General features: G+C 34.3%; 1 protein-coding gene across 1 annotated transcript; it reads right to left on the bottom strand.

Annotated features, from left to right (window-relative positions):
* Positions 1 to 3,038: 3,038 nt before the first annotated feature.
* On the bottom strand, positions 3,039 to 3,290 carry THITE_2042428 (uncharacterized protein; the record flags this gene model as incomplete). The annotated part of the gene is made up of 1 exon (XM_003649095.1): positions 3,039 to 3,290. A coding segment is annotated over one exon (252 nt), but the record flags the coding sequence as incomplete, so codon positions are not given.
* Positions 3,291 to 14,358: the final 11,068 nt, after the last annotated feature.

Here is a 14,358-nt window from a genome sequence, read left to right as displayed (position 1 = left end):
ATAAAGGGTACAATATATAAAGGAAAGGAAAATCGTAATAGCTTACGTTGAACTATTTAGAAAGTAAATAAAAACAATTGTATAGCGACTATAGCTAATGAACAGTATTGTTATCTAGTAGCGGCTAGTAAATAGAAATTTTTGCCTTTAAGGTATAGAGCCCTATATTTTTATAGCAATAGGATAGCTCTTCTTAACCATTGTAAGTCAAAGCTAGCAACAAATCTATATATAGGAAAACTAGGCTAAGTAGAGTACTTGATAAACTGAATGACTATAGTTTTATAACTAGAAGCGATAGTGTTGTCTAAGTATAAAGCAAGAAAAGGGAAAAGGAGAAAAGGAAATCTATAAAATAGGGAACAATGCTTATACGTCTAGTAGCAGTATAATAGTAACAGATATACTAAAGCGAATATATCTTATTAAAGAAGGTATAAGCGAATAAAGAAAGAGAGGGAAAGAGGAAATAAGAAAAAAGAACATTAATAATAGTATAGCTATCACTAGTCGCTACCCTTCCTCTATAGTAGCTTAACGACAATTTGGTTCTAGGGTCGAGGGATCTCCGTCACTACTTCCTACTCCTTAATAGCGATACCCTTATTATAGTGTTCCTTCTCCTAGTCGATAGGGTACGCCCTTTTATATTCTTCGACAAGCTCTTTAACGCCGTCAACGAGCTAGATATATAGGATCTATAGGTCGTCCTTGGCGGTAAAACCTTTCTATTGTATTAGATACTCGACCTTAGGTCTCCTATTCCTCTAGACGATACGCTATTATATAATCCTATCAACTTCCTAATGCTTATCTCCGTTAATGATTATAAGGCCAAGGGGTTCTACGTTATAGCTAAATAGGTCCTTCCCCTAATCTAGTTTCTATAACTAAGAAACTAAAACTATAGAATAAACTTTCTAACTAGCTAGGAAGTTAAGCTTATAGGCGTTTCTATCGATTTTATAGATAATCTTAAATAGTCCTACCCATTGTAGCAACTACTTTCGTTTAGGCTTGCCTAGGAGATAGTATCTATTATATAGTTGTAAGTAAATAGTGTTTTCTACTTTAAACTCGGTAGATATATACTTATTATTATAATATATCTTCGCGATAGCGCCTATATAGTCGATCTATTCTACTACTTCCTCCTAATACTATTTCTAGAGAACACTAATAGCTTCTATAGAGGCGGCGATACCCTTCTTATAGTAAAGGATATCTAGGATAGAGTATAGCTTAAAGCTATATACCAACTTATTTAGCGACCTTCTAACGGTAACTACAAGTGTATTATTAAGGTTGTACTATAGTATAAGGAGAAGTAGAGGCTATAACGTTCTTAGTCTCTCTATAGCTTCTATACAAATAGCGATTTCTATTGTCTAGTTCGTCCTTTCTAACTAACTGTCTATCTATAGGTAATACACTATTGAGAAGAGGAGGCTAACGTCTAGGATATAAAAAATTTCCTTCTATAGGTCTAAAGTAAACTTAGGGTCTCTGTCACTAATGATTTACACTAGGAGTCCCTAATCTATATATATTAGTGCCCTAAGGATTATAACTGCCTATTCCTCTACTAATATTTTGTTGTTTCTAGCTATAAGAAGCTTTTTCTTATTAAACTTATAGGTGATAGTATATATAGCATTAAGGATTAGGTACTTCTTTATCGACTATAGGGTCCCTTTAGAGGGTATAGCTAGTAAACCGACGATAAAATCTATAGTAATAGTATAGAAAAGCTATAGCGATATTCGAATTAGCTAAAGGTCTCTAGGCTTTAGTTCTTTCAAAGTTTAATTTTCTCTATATATAGGGTAGTGCCGAATATACTTATATACTATCCAACGCTTTTAGCTAAAGGCGAATACTAAGAGGCTCGCTATTATATTGTCTATACTAAAGTGGTGAGTGTTGTTGTATATAACGATAAGAATGTCCTTAATATAGCTGCTAAGGATATAGAGCTTCTTTGCTCTTTTATAGTCGACGTAGTAGAGAAGTCTATCTTTTAGCTTATATAGCCCGATTCGTAGCTTTCGGTACTATTTTCTTCGTAGCTCCCTTTCTCGCTCTTTATATTCTTTCTACTTAGTGATTTTTTTAGCTCGTTCTTCTATATTATAGAGGTTCCTAATAATCTTGTTGTACCTACGGTCGTTGGGGTAAGTGGCGGCTAACTTAGCTTTAAACTTGTTACTAATAACTAGCTCGAAGGTACTAGTGTCTATAGCGTAGCATTCCTTAGTATCGATCTAAGTAGTAGACCAAATATCCTCTAGTTTGTTAATGTCGTCTTAGGTTTCGTTAGAGGCGTCCTCTTCGAAAGTTGGTAGACGTAATAAGGCGTCTAGTACAACATTGAGTTTTCCTAATATATAGAAAATGTTGAGGTCGAACTAGGATAGCTAGTTTATAGTGTTAATGAGCTTTAGGTTGGCTTTTGCAAGGTCTATAGTAGCAAAAGATATATATTTTACAATGCCTCTAGTTGCTATATAATCTATTAGGATATTCACTAGGTGTTGGTTTGACTATACTATTTTCTAGAGCTTCCTAACTGCCTATACAATAGTAGCGACTTCTACTTCTATACTCCTATACTTCCTTTCTACGTTAGAGGTTAGTCGGGATAGGAATATAATAGGCTAGATCTCGCTACTTAGAATATCCTAGCTAAGGATACTAATACTATCCTATTCGCTATAAAGTTGAAAGACAATTGCTCTATATCCCTTGCCACTTATATCGAGCTTAATAAATAGTAGCTTATTAGGACGATAATAGTATAGGAAGTACTATTTATATAAATATTTCTATAATAGCCTAAAGGACTCTAGTTCCACTAGCGTAGGCTTGAATTTAGCGTTTAAGGTAAATGCCTTCCTAGCGTTCTTTGATTTAGCGATAGAAAGGTCCCTGCTTACTCTCCTTTAGGCGAGGAGCTTAGTTTTATAGTCCTACAAGGGCTATACCTTCGCTATATACTATAGGATGCCTTTGTATAGCTATTTAGCTATACCTAGGTACTACTCTAAGGCTTCTAGGGTATTAGAGAACTTGAGCTTCTTAAATATAGTGATTCTATTGTCCGTCTTAGCCACTCCTTCGCCATTGACTATATAACTAAGGAGTCTTATTGACAGGTAGGCTACAAAGGACTTTTCTATAGAAATGTAAATATATACCTTGTCTAAGATATCGAAAACCGTCTTAATGTACTTAAGATACTCCTCTATATCTTTGCTAGCGATAATAATGTCGTTGATATAGGCGTATACAAAATACTTATACTTATAGAATAGGTAGTCTATAAAGCGCTATATAAAGGCTAGTAAGTTTTTAAACCCTATTAGTACAATGTTTAAGCGTTCCAAACCTCTAGGACTAATAACTACTATATAGTTATAGTGTTCTTCTACGACTAGAAGCTAGAAGAAAAATCTAGAAGCGTTGAATGCTATAAAGACTATATTACCTATTATTATATTTATAATATCGTCTTAGTTAGGCAATAGGTATATATCTAGTACTACTAATGTATTTAGGGGCTAGAGGTCTACAACGGCTCTGCCTTTCGTCTTTCTAGCAACTGTATAGTAGACTATAAAAACTAGGTAAACAACAAGAGTCGGCTAGTCTATAAAGTCTATCTTCCTTTAGGTATATAGTTTATTATATTCTTTGTCGACAATCGCTTAGTCCTTAGTGCTTAGTAGGTAGATCTAAATAGGTTTAAGCTAGTTTTACTATCTATCGACAAGCGGGATTCTTATCTTCTGCTCCTCTAGTATAGGGACAATGCTATAGTTATAGAAGACGTTATACTTGTCTAGCAGTGCCTTTATTTCTTCTATATACCGTTTGTCCCTACTATAGATGCTTACCCCTGCTACTGACTTAATGTATAGGATATCGTCTAGTTTCTCGATACTATAGAATAGTATATAGAATTCCTACTTAGTAGGTAGCTTATACTTATCCTCTATTAGCGTCTCTATTACTAGTTCTTTACTGCTTGGCTTTTATTGCTCAGTCGTCGTTATCTATATATATTTATCTTCTACAACGTCGTCCTAGGTCTGCTATATAAGGTTCTATACTATTGTTTAGATGTCCTCCTCTAGGCTATACTAGAGGAGGTGTCTAATGCACTATCCTTTGACAATAGTGATTAGACAAGCAGTATTGTTCTATATAATAGCCTAGTATACGCTCTTTATATCTACGATAGCGTCTAGTACGCCTTCGACGTATAAAGCGAAGTAGAGCTCGCATTTCTAGTTGTCTATATTATAGTTATCGGCGTCTATAGGCTTAAACGTAGTCTCGATCAAGTGTTCTATTATAGGTACGACCATTATAGTGTTTATAGCTTTCACCTTTTATATTATCCTCCTTCGCTTTATATATACTTTCACCTTTATATTGTAGACTAACTAGAAGTAATAGGTTAATATATTAAGGTTAATCTTTACTCTGTTGCAAAGTATAAAGTTAGTTCTAATTGGTAGTTTTACTCCTAAACCTTCGATAACGTCGGCTATTATAGTGAAGTGACTTTCTACGTTAGTACTATAGACGATTCCTTAGATATAGAAGTTGAACTCGACTTGCTTTTTAACTTTGGTATAGGCTTTAACGCCCTTGACGAAGTACGGCTTTATATCAATCTAATGTAGATGTTTAGCCTACTTAGAGATGAACTCCTTGTCGACGAGGTTAGTATTGCTGTTTATATCGAAGTAAACCTCGGTGCCTAGTTCGCTTAGATTTACACTAATATTAATTATAAGGTATATAGCTTACTTATCCAACGCCTTTAGTAGTAGTATATATAGCTATACTTCTATAATCTGTCCTTTGGTCAATATGAAGTTTATTGCCTTACCTTTAGGATCGTTTTCGTTGTTACTAAGGTTGTATTAGCGGTCTGTCTAAGGCTATATAGGTTTACATTTGTCTTCGTCGCTATCGTCTACTATATATTCGAAAAGCTTGTAACGTATCGCGAAGACTCTGCTATAGGCAGTGTATTGCTAAATCTATAGGAGCTATTATAGCGGTTTATTCTAGATTAGTCTAGGCTAGTGGGATATATAATATATATAGTAAGAACTATTAGCCTCCTTGTCTTCCGATTCCTCGTCCTCGACTTCGGTGTTATATTCGTCGATAAGAACGTACCTAACCTTTTCTAGTATTTTATAGTAAAGATTAGTATCCTTGTCGTCTCTTATTACTATAATCTTACTATAGTATATAAATGTACTGTCTTCGAACTACTTCTTATATATATATATATAAATCTATTGAAGCTATCGAAGTTGTTTACTCTAGTTGCCGTTGTCGCCTTTTCTTAGGCCGTTGAATAGTCTAAGTCCTCCTCTATAATCGTTGAATAGTCGGTATCCTCTTCCTCGTCTAGTTGTACTATAGAAATTTCAATTACTAAATAGTTGTACTTGGTCGCCATCTCTATACTAGTTGCTTCTAGTCTATTAGGGTCTATCCCTATCTCTCCTCCAATAGTCGCGATATCCTCTTCTACCTTTTCCTATCTAAAAGGCTCTACTATCTTCCTAGCTATCTTCTTATCTATCTTTGTTGTACTTTATATCTATATTGTTGGCGATATGGCTATAGCTAATGATATAGCCCTTGGCAACGTTCTATTAGAGTTTGTCTCTAACGATATATACTTTGGTGTCAACGATGTTAAAGAACGTGCTTATCTCTATTGTTATATCTAGTTTAAGGTAGAGCTAGCGAAGTTTAGAATAGAGGCTATTATATAGATATATTAGACGTTGCTCCTTAGTAGTATCTCCCTAGATATATATATATTTAAAGTATTCTATAGCGAATTTCCTAACTAGTTTATCTTTATAGTTGTCTCTTATAGTATATTAGTTTTTATTCAACTATTTCTCTACTTTATATTTCTTAATACTAAACTCTTTTTTCAAATGTTTGGTCTATACTTTTGTAGATATAGTCAGTGCTACTTTCTTTATAGCGGAGAGCTACTACTTATACTACTATAACGCTAAACCTTAGAGCAAGGTCTATATCTCTATACGTAAAGTCTCTTCTTTTACTAAATAGTACCTAATAACCTAGTCTACTTACTAAACCTAAAGGTTGACGTCCCTATAGTATAGCTACTACTTATTATACTATAGGTCCTAAGGTTCCTTAGAGTCGTTCTCTATATCTAGCTAAAAGAGACTAGTGTCCTAAATCTTCTATTTTAATATAGGTATAGGTGCCTATAAAGATATAACGCTCTTATCGTTGGTTTTAACCTAACGGTCTCCTCTAGCCGTAGCCCTATTCGCCTTTTCGATTATAACGTTTAAGTTCTTTATTATTCTAGCTATCTAGGTGAGGAGGTCCTATATAGCGAACGTAGCTTAGGTGTCTATAGCGGTTGTCGCTTGTCCAATAGGTCTAGCTATCTATCCAAAGGGTCCCTCTTAGGGCGGCTACTATCTATATAGTAGGCTCGGTATCTCTTAGAATAGCAAGGAGATATTAGAATCGACTAAACTGTCTATACGTTCTATTCTAGGGTTATAAATAACTATATCTAGTCTAAAAAGCTTAGATAAATGTTAGAATAGCTAGCTTAGTATCTATAGTAGCGGCTAGGGAACCTAGTTGAAGGTGCTAATTAGCTAGGCTATTAGAGATAATAAGTCTTCCTCTTTAGGCTATTAGTTCTAAGGTAGTAGATTCTATAATCCTCTTAATAGCTCTTAGTAGCGTTTACTAAGATTATAGCTACTAGCAACGTAGGTTTTATATCTTTATTGAAGAATAGTTAGTATATTCTAAGGCTCTAGTTGCTCCTAGAAGGTTAAACTTAGTAGAGTTGATAGCTAGTTCTCGATCGGATTATATCTAGTCTTTACTAATGTTTCTAATAGTATAGCTAGTCTTAATTGCTAATCGTTAGTCCTCTAGAGTTTTAGGGTCTCTTATAGTCCTCGACTCTTTAGTACTAAGGTCTCTAACGTCTCTTAGGTTGAGTCCTTAGTCTCTAAAGTAGCGTCTTTGATCTTAGGGTCTAAGATAAGGTATTTACTAACTACTGCCTAAACTTTATATTTAATAGATATAAGATAGGTATATAGAATATAGTTGTCAAGTATTTAAGAGGGAGGATACTCTAAGATATATAGTTCTTAGGTATAGCGTTATATATAGTCGTCTCTTTCTAGTACTATCTCGAGGGATACTATAGCTTCTAGGTACTTAAGGTCTTATAGGCTAATGTTGGTAACCTACTAGACGTTATAGGTAACTCCAAAGTCCTTAATAAACTTAAGTGTCTACTAGGCATCCCTATAGACGTTCACGTTTATAAGGCTTAACTTTGTCTAGTTCCTAACGCCTTTAGGGTATCTAGGGCTAGGTTAATAGTATTAGTGAAATAAACTAGTTCGTTATATAATATATCTCCTAAAGTTTACTCCTTTATAAAGGAGCGTTATCTACTTTAGGCGCTACTCTATACTACTTGCTAGGCGTAACTTGTAATATCTTCCGAGTTGAACTTAGCTCCCTTTAATAGGAAGCGAATAGGTCCAAATCGTTAGTAGGCACCACTTATTATACGCGAATAGCCCTTAGCGACTATCTAGCGGTAAATGTAAAAGGGTGAGAAAGATCAATGCCTCTTAGTTTCGTCAACTGATAAGGTGGTACTCTTAAACACTAGTATATATTATAAAAGTATATTGATATAGTCTAGTCTCTATAAAAGAGTTATAGGCGAGGTTCCCTTTTTAAAGGGAACGCTCATTACCCCTGACTATAGTACAGTTATAGGTGCCTTTGCCACAGTTGCGTATAACATCCCTACTTACTCTCCCTTAGGCAAGGAGCTTAGTTTTATAGTCCTATAAGGGCTGTGTCTTCGCTATATACTATAGGATACCTTTATATAGCTATCTAGCTATACCTAGGTACTGCTCTAAAGCTTCTAAGGTGTTAGGGAACTTAAGCTTCTTAAATATAGCGATCCTGTCATCTATCTTAGCTACTCCTTCGCTATTGACTATATAACTAAGGAGTCTCACTGATGGGTAGGCTACAAAGGATTTTTCTATAGAAATGTGAATATATACCTTGTCTAAGATATTGAGAACCGTCTTAATGTACTTGAGGTGCTCCTTTATATCTTTGTTGATAATAATAATATTGTCGATATAAGCGTATACAAAGTGCTTATACTTATAGAATAGGCGGTCTATAAAGCGCTATATAAAGGCTAGTGAGTTTTTAAACCCTATTAGTACAACGTTTGAGCGTTCTAAACCTCTAGGACTAATGACCACTATATAGTTATAGTGTTCTTCTATAACTAGAAGCTAGAAGAAAAATCTAGAAGCGTCGAATACTATAAAGACTATATTACCTATTATTATATTTATAATGTCGTCTTAGTTAGGCAATAGGTATATATCTAGTACTACTAATATATTTAGGGGCTAGAGGTCTATAATAGCTTTGCCTTTTATCTTTCTAAACTATATAGTAGACTATAAAAACTAGGTAAGCGATAAGAGTCGGCTAGTCTATAAAGTCTATCTTCCCTTATATATACAGTTTATTGTATTCTTCGTCGACAATCGCTTAGTCCTTAGTGCTCAGCAGGTAGATCTAAATAGGTTTAAGCTAGTTCTACTATCTATCGATAAACGGGATTCTTATCTTTTGCTCCTTTAATATAGAGACAATGCTATAGTTATAGAAGACGTTATACTTGTCTAGCAATACTTTTATTTCTTCTATATACCGTTTGTCCTTGCTATAGATACTTATCTCTACTATTGACTTAATATATAGGATATCGTCTAGTTTCTTAATACTATAGGATAGTATATAGAATTCCTATTTGGTAGGTAGCTTATACTTATCCTTTGTTAGCGTCTCCGTTACTAGTTCCTTACCACTTAGCTCCTATTATTCAATCATCGTTATCTATATACATTTACCTTCTATAACGTTGTCCTAGGTCTACTATATAAGGTTCTATACCATTGCCTAGATGTCCTCCTCTAGGCTATACTAGAGGAGGTGTCCAATGCGCTATCCTTTGACAATAGTGATTGGACAAGCAATGTTATTCCTTACAATAGCCTAGTATATACTCTTTACGTCTATAATAGCGTCTAGTACATCTTCAATATATAAAGCGAAGTAGAGCTTGTATTTCTAGTTGTCTATATTGTAGTTATCGGTGTCTATAGGCTTAAATGTAGTTTCGATTAGATGTTCCATTATAGGTGCGACTATTATAGTGTTCGTAGCTTTCACCTTTTATATTGTCCTCCTTCGCTTTATATATACTTTTACCTTTATATTGTAGACTGACTAGAAGTAATAGGTTGATATATTGAGGTCAATCTTTACTCTATTGTAAAGTATAAAGTTAGTTCTAATTAGTAGTTTTGTTTTTAAACCTTCGATAACGTTGGCTATTATAGTAAAGTAACCTTCTACGTTAGTACTATAGACGATTCCTTAGATATAGAAGTTAAACTTAACCTGCTTTTTAACTTTAGTGTAGGCTCCAACGCCTTTAACAAAGTATAGCTTTACGTTAATCTAACATAGGTATTTAGTCTATTTAGAGATAAACTCCTTGTTAATAAGGTTGGTATTACTGCCTATATCGAAGTAAACCTCGGTGCTTAGTTCACCTAGATTTATACTAATGTTGATTATAAGGTATATAGCTTGTTTATCCAACGCCTTTAATAGTAGTATATATAGCTATACTTCTACAATCTATCCTTTAGTTAATATAAAGTTTGCTACTTTACCTTTAGGGTCGTCTTCGTTGTTACTAAGGTTGTATTAGCGGTCTGTTTAAAGCTATATAGGTTTATACTTATCTTTATTACCATCGTCTACTATATATTTAAAAAGCTTATAACGTATTGCAAAGACTCTGCTATAGGCGGTATATTGCTAAATCTATAGGAGCTATTGTAGCGGTTTGTTCTAGATTAGTCTAGGCTAGTAGGATGTATAATATATATAGTAAGAACTATTGGCCTCCTCGTCTTCTAATTCTTTGTCCTTAGCTTCGGTGTTATATTTGTTAACAAGGATATACCTAACCTTTTCTAGTATTTTATAGTAAAGATTAATATCCTTGTCGTCTCCTATTACTATAATCTTATAATAGTATATAAATATACCGTCTTTAAACTACTTCTTATATATATATATATAAATCTATTAGAGCTATCAAGGTCATTTACCTTAGTTGCTATTGTCGCCTTTTCTTAGGCTATTAAATAGTCTAAGGCCTTCTCTACAATCGTTAAATAGTTGGTATCCTCTTCTTCGTCTAGTTATACTATAGAAATTTCGATTACCGAATAGTCGTACTTAGTCGCCATCTCTACGCTAGTTGCTTCTAGTCTACTAAGGTCTATCCCTATCTCTCCTCCAATAGTCGTAATATTCTCTTCTACCTTTTCCTATCTAGAAGGCTCCACTGTCCTCCTAGCTATCTCTTTATCTATCTTCGTTGTACTCTATATCTACGTTGTTAGCGATATAGCTATAGCTAATAATATAGCCTTTAGCAACGTCCTGTTAAAGCTTGTCTTTAACGATATATACTTTAGTGTCAACGATATTAAGGAACGTACCTATCTCTATTATCGTATCTAGTTTAGGGTAGAGCTAGCGAAGTTTAGAATAAAGGTTGTTATATAGATATATTAGACGTTGCTCTTTAGTAGTATCTCCCTAGATATATATATATTTAAAGTATTCTATAGCAAATTTCCTAACTAGTTTATCTTTATAGTTGTCCTTTATAGTATACTAGTTTTCGTTTAACTATTTCTTTGCTTTATATTTCTTAATACTAAACTCTTTTTTTAAACGTTTAGTCTATACTTTCATAGATATAGTCAATGCTACCTTCTCTATAGTAGAGAGCTACTACTTATACTATTATAGCGCTAAACTTTAGAGTAGGGTCTATATCTCTATATATAGGGTCTCTTCTCTTACTAAGTAGTACCTAATAACTTAGTCTACTTACTAAACCTAAAGGTTAACGTCCCTATAGTATAGCTACTACTTATTGTACTATAGGTCCTAAGGTTCCTTAGAGTCGTTCTCTATATTTAGCTAAAAGAGACTAGTATCCTAAATCTTCTATTTTAATATAGATATAAGTGCCTATAAAGATATAACGCTTCTATTGTCGGTTTTAGCTTAACGGTCTTCTCTAGCTATAGCCCTATTCGCCCTTTCGATTATAACGTTTAGGTTCTCTATTATTCTAGCTATCTAGGTAAGGAGGCCTTGTATAGCGAATATAGCTTAGGTATCTATAGTAGTTGTTGTTTGTCTAGTAGATCTAGCTATCTATCTAGAGGGTCCCTCTTAAAGCGGCTACTGTCTATATAGCAGGCTCAGCATCTTTTAGAATAGCAAGGAGATACTAGAATCGACTAAACTGTCTATATATTCCGTTCTAGGGTTATAGATAACTATATCTAGTCTAAGAAGCTTAGATAAGTACTAGGATAGCTAGCTTAGCGTCTATAGTAGTAGCTAGGGAACTTAGTCGAAGGCGCTAATTAGCTAAGCTATTAGAAATAATAAGTCTTCCTCTTTAAGCTATTAGTTCTAAGGTAGTAGATTCTATAATCCTTTTAGTAGCTTTTAGTAGCGTCTACTAAGATTGTAGCTACTAGCAATATAGGTTTTATATCCTTATTAAAGAATAGTTAACGTATCTTAAAGCTCTAGTTACTCTTAGAAGGTTAAACTTAATAGAGTTGATAACTAGTTCTTAATTAGATTATATCTAGTCTTTACCAACGTTTCTAGTAGTATAGCTAGTTCTAATTGTTAATCGTTAGTCCTCTAAGGTTTTAAGGTCTCTTATAATCCTTAACTCTTTAGTACTAAGGTCTCTAGCATCTCTTAGGTTAAGTCCTTAGTCTCTAAAGCAACGTCTTCGATCCTAGGGTCTAGGATAAGGTATTTACTAACTACTATCTAAACTTTATATTTAATAGATATAAGATAGGCGTATAGAATATAGTTGTTAAATATCTAAGAGAGAGGATACTCTAAGATATATAGTTCTTAGGTATAGCGTTATATATAGTCGTCTCCTTCTAATGTTGTCTTAAGGGATATTGCAGCTTCTAGGTACTTAAGGTCTTATAGGCTAATGTTAGTAACCTACTAGACGTTGTAGATGACTCTAAAGTCTTTAATAAACTTAAGTGTCTACTAGGCGTCCCTATAGACGTTTACGTTTATAAGGCTTGACTTCGTCTAGTTCCTAACGCTTTAAGGGTGTCTAGGGCTAGGTTGACGATATTAGCGAGGTAAACCAGTTCGTTATATAATACGTCTCCTAAAGCTTACTCCTTTGTAAAAGAGCATTATTTGCTTTAGGCGCTACTCTATACAACTTACTAGGTATAACTTGTAATATCTTTTAAGTCGAACTTAGCTCCTTTCAATAGGAAGTAAATAGGTCCAAATCGTTAGTAGGTACCACTTGTTATATACAAATGGTCCTTAGTAACTATCTAGCGGTAAACGTAAGAGGGTAAGAAAGATCAATACCTCTTAGTTTCGTCAACTGATAAGGCGGTACTCCTAAACACTAGTATATGTTATAAAAGTATATTGATGTAGTCTGGTCTCTATAAAAGAGTTGTAGGCGAGGTTCCCTTTTTAAAGGGAACGCTCGTTACCCCTGACCACGGTGCGGTCATAGGTGCCCTTGCCACAGTTGCGTGTAACAACTTATATACTAAAGGATATTAGTGTAACTAAGAAGCTTAGTAGTAAAGGACCAACCCTTCTCGACTTAGCTCTTTTACTCGAAGCGATCCTCTAGGCTAAAGCGGTAGTCTATCTAAAGCCTAGAGCCTACCCTATACTTCTAGGAGTATAGAATAGTTAGAAGGGCAGTTAAAAGCGTAAGAAGAACTGCGACTACCTATATAAACTAAAGACTTTTCGCTACTAGTAGTTTCCCTTAGAATATCGGCAACTTCAGTACACTCTAATAGGGGAATCCCTAAATAGTATAACGCTTCTAAACAATATAGTGAATATAGTACGCCAACGATTCGCTAAAGAGCGCTAGAACGACCTTCGAATAGAGCTCTAGAAGCTCGGTTAGAAGATTTAGAATATATCGTCAAACGCTAAAACTATTAGTCCTAATAGTAGCGTAGGTCCTTCATTTCTAGAAGCGCTCTAAATATATACTATCATCGACCTAGCGATTATAAATAAGCTTAAAGAAGTATATAGCATATTTGTATCTCTCGAGTTTAGCCTATACCTACTTAGCAAGTACATTCTATTTAACAACTATAGAGCGGTCAATCTCGTCAATGACAAGGCTCTCCTTGTCCCTAGTACGTTTGTTAAAACAAGTAGTAAGACTGTTGAGGCAGGCACTATATCCTTCCTAATCTCTAGCTATAGCAAATAGATTATTAAAAACGTTTTAAATAGTATATATAGCCTAAACACTAAGGACCTTGTTATAGACAACGTTGCTATTATAGAGGGCTTTCATATCAACATTGTCTCTAAGAGACGCCTTTAAACGTAGAGCGCTTAGTACTATAGTCTAGATTATATACTACGTTAGAGAACTTTAGAGAAGAGTATTGTACTTAAGCAACTAGTTAAGAAGTTTAACCTAACCTTCTTATAATACAATGCTCTTTCCTCCTACTCTAATGCCCTTTAAGTACTCCTTAGAAGCTTTGCTGGACTTATAACTATAAGCGCTACAGTTGTAAAGAACTTTAGGAGGAGCAAGCCCTCTAAGGACCTACTCCTAGAGAGAGAAGACCTAGCTACTCTCTAGTACATTAGATCTAGTTATCTAAGTTCAGAGGCGCTAGAACATCTCGTCTTAAACGCTAGAGGTATATAGATTTATAGGCTTTATAGGCTAGAATACAAGGTATATACATAGATATATATAGAATAGGTTATTTCGTATCGCCTACTATCGAAGCCATTACTATATCTATTTTAAAGGGTCTCTTAGGACCTGTTCAACTTTCTAAGGGCACTTAATAGCTTGAACTAGCTACTAGTTATTAAGGACAAGTATAGTAGAAAGCTTTTTACAACTCTACTTATATATAAGACGTATAACAGTATATACAATAAGCTTGTCCGCTTTAAACGCTAGGTAAAACGCCAATTTAAGCTACCTATCTATAATATTAGGCAGGATAGCGACACTAACGTCATTAGTATCAAAGGATATATAGTATATAAGCTCTAGGCGTAAGAGTAGAGCATCAACTTAGA

The sequence above is a fragment of the Thermothielavioides terrestris genome, chromosome 1 (assembly GCF_000226115.1).
Source record: "Thermothielavioides terrestris NRRL 8126 chromosome 1, complete sequence".
NCBI lineage: Eukaryota > Fungi > Ascomycota > Sordariomycetes > Sordariales > Chaetomiaceae > Thermothielavioides > Thermothielavioides terrestris.
This window is presented reverse-complemented; position numbering and strand designations above follow the sequence as displayed.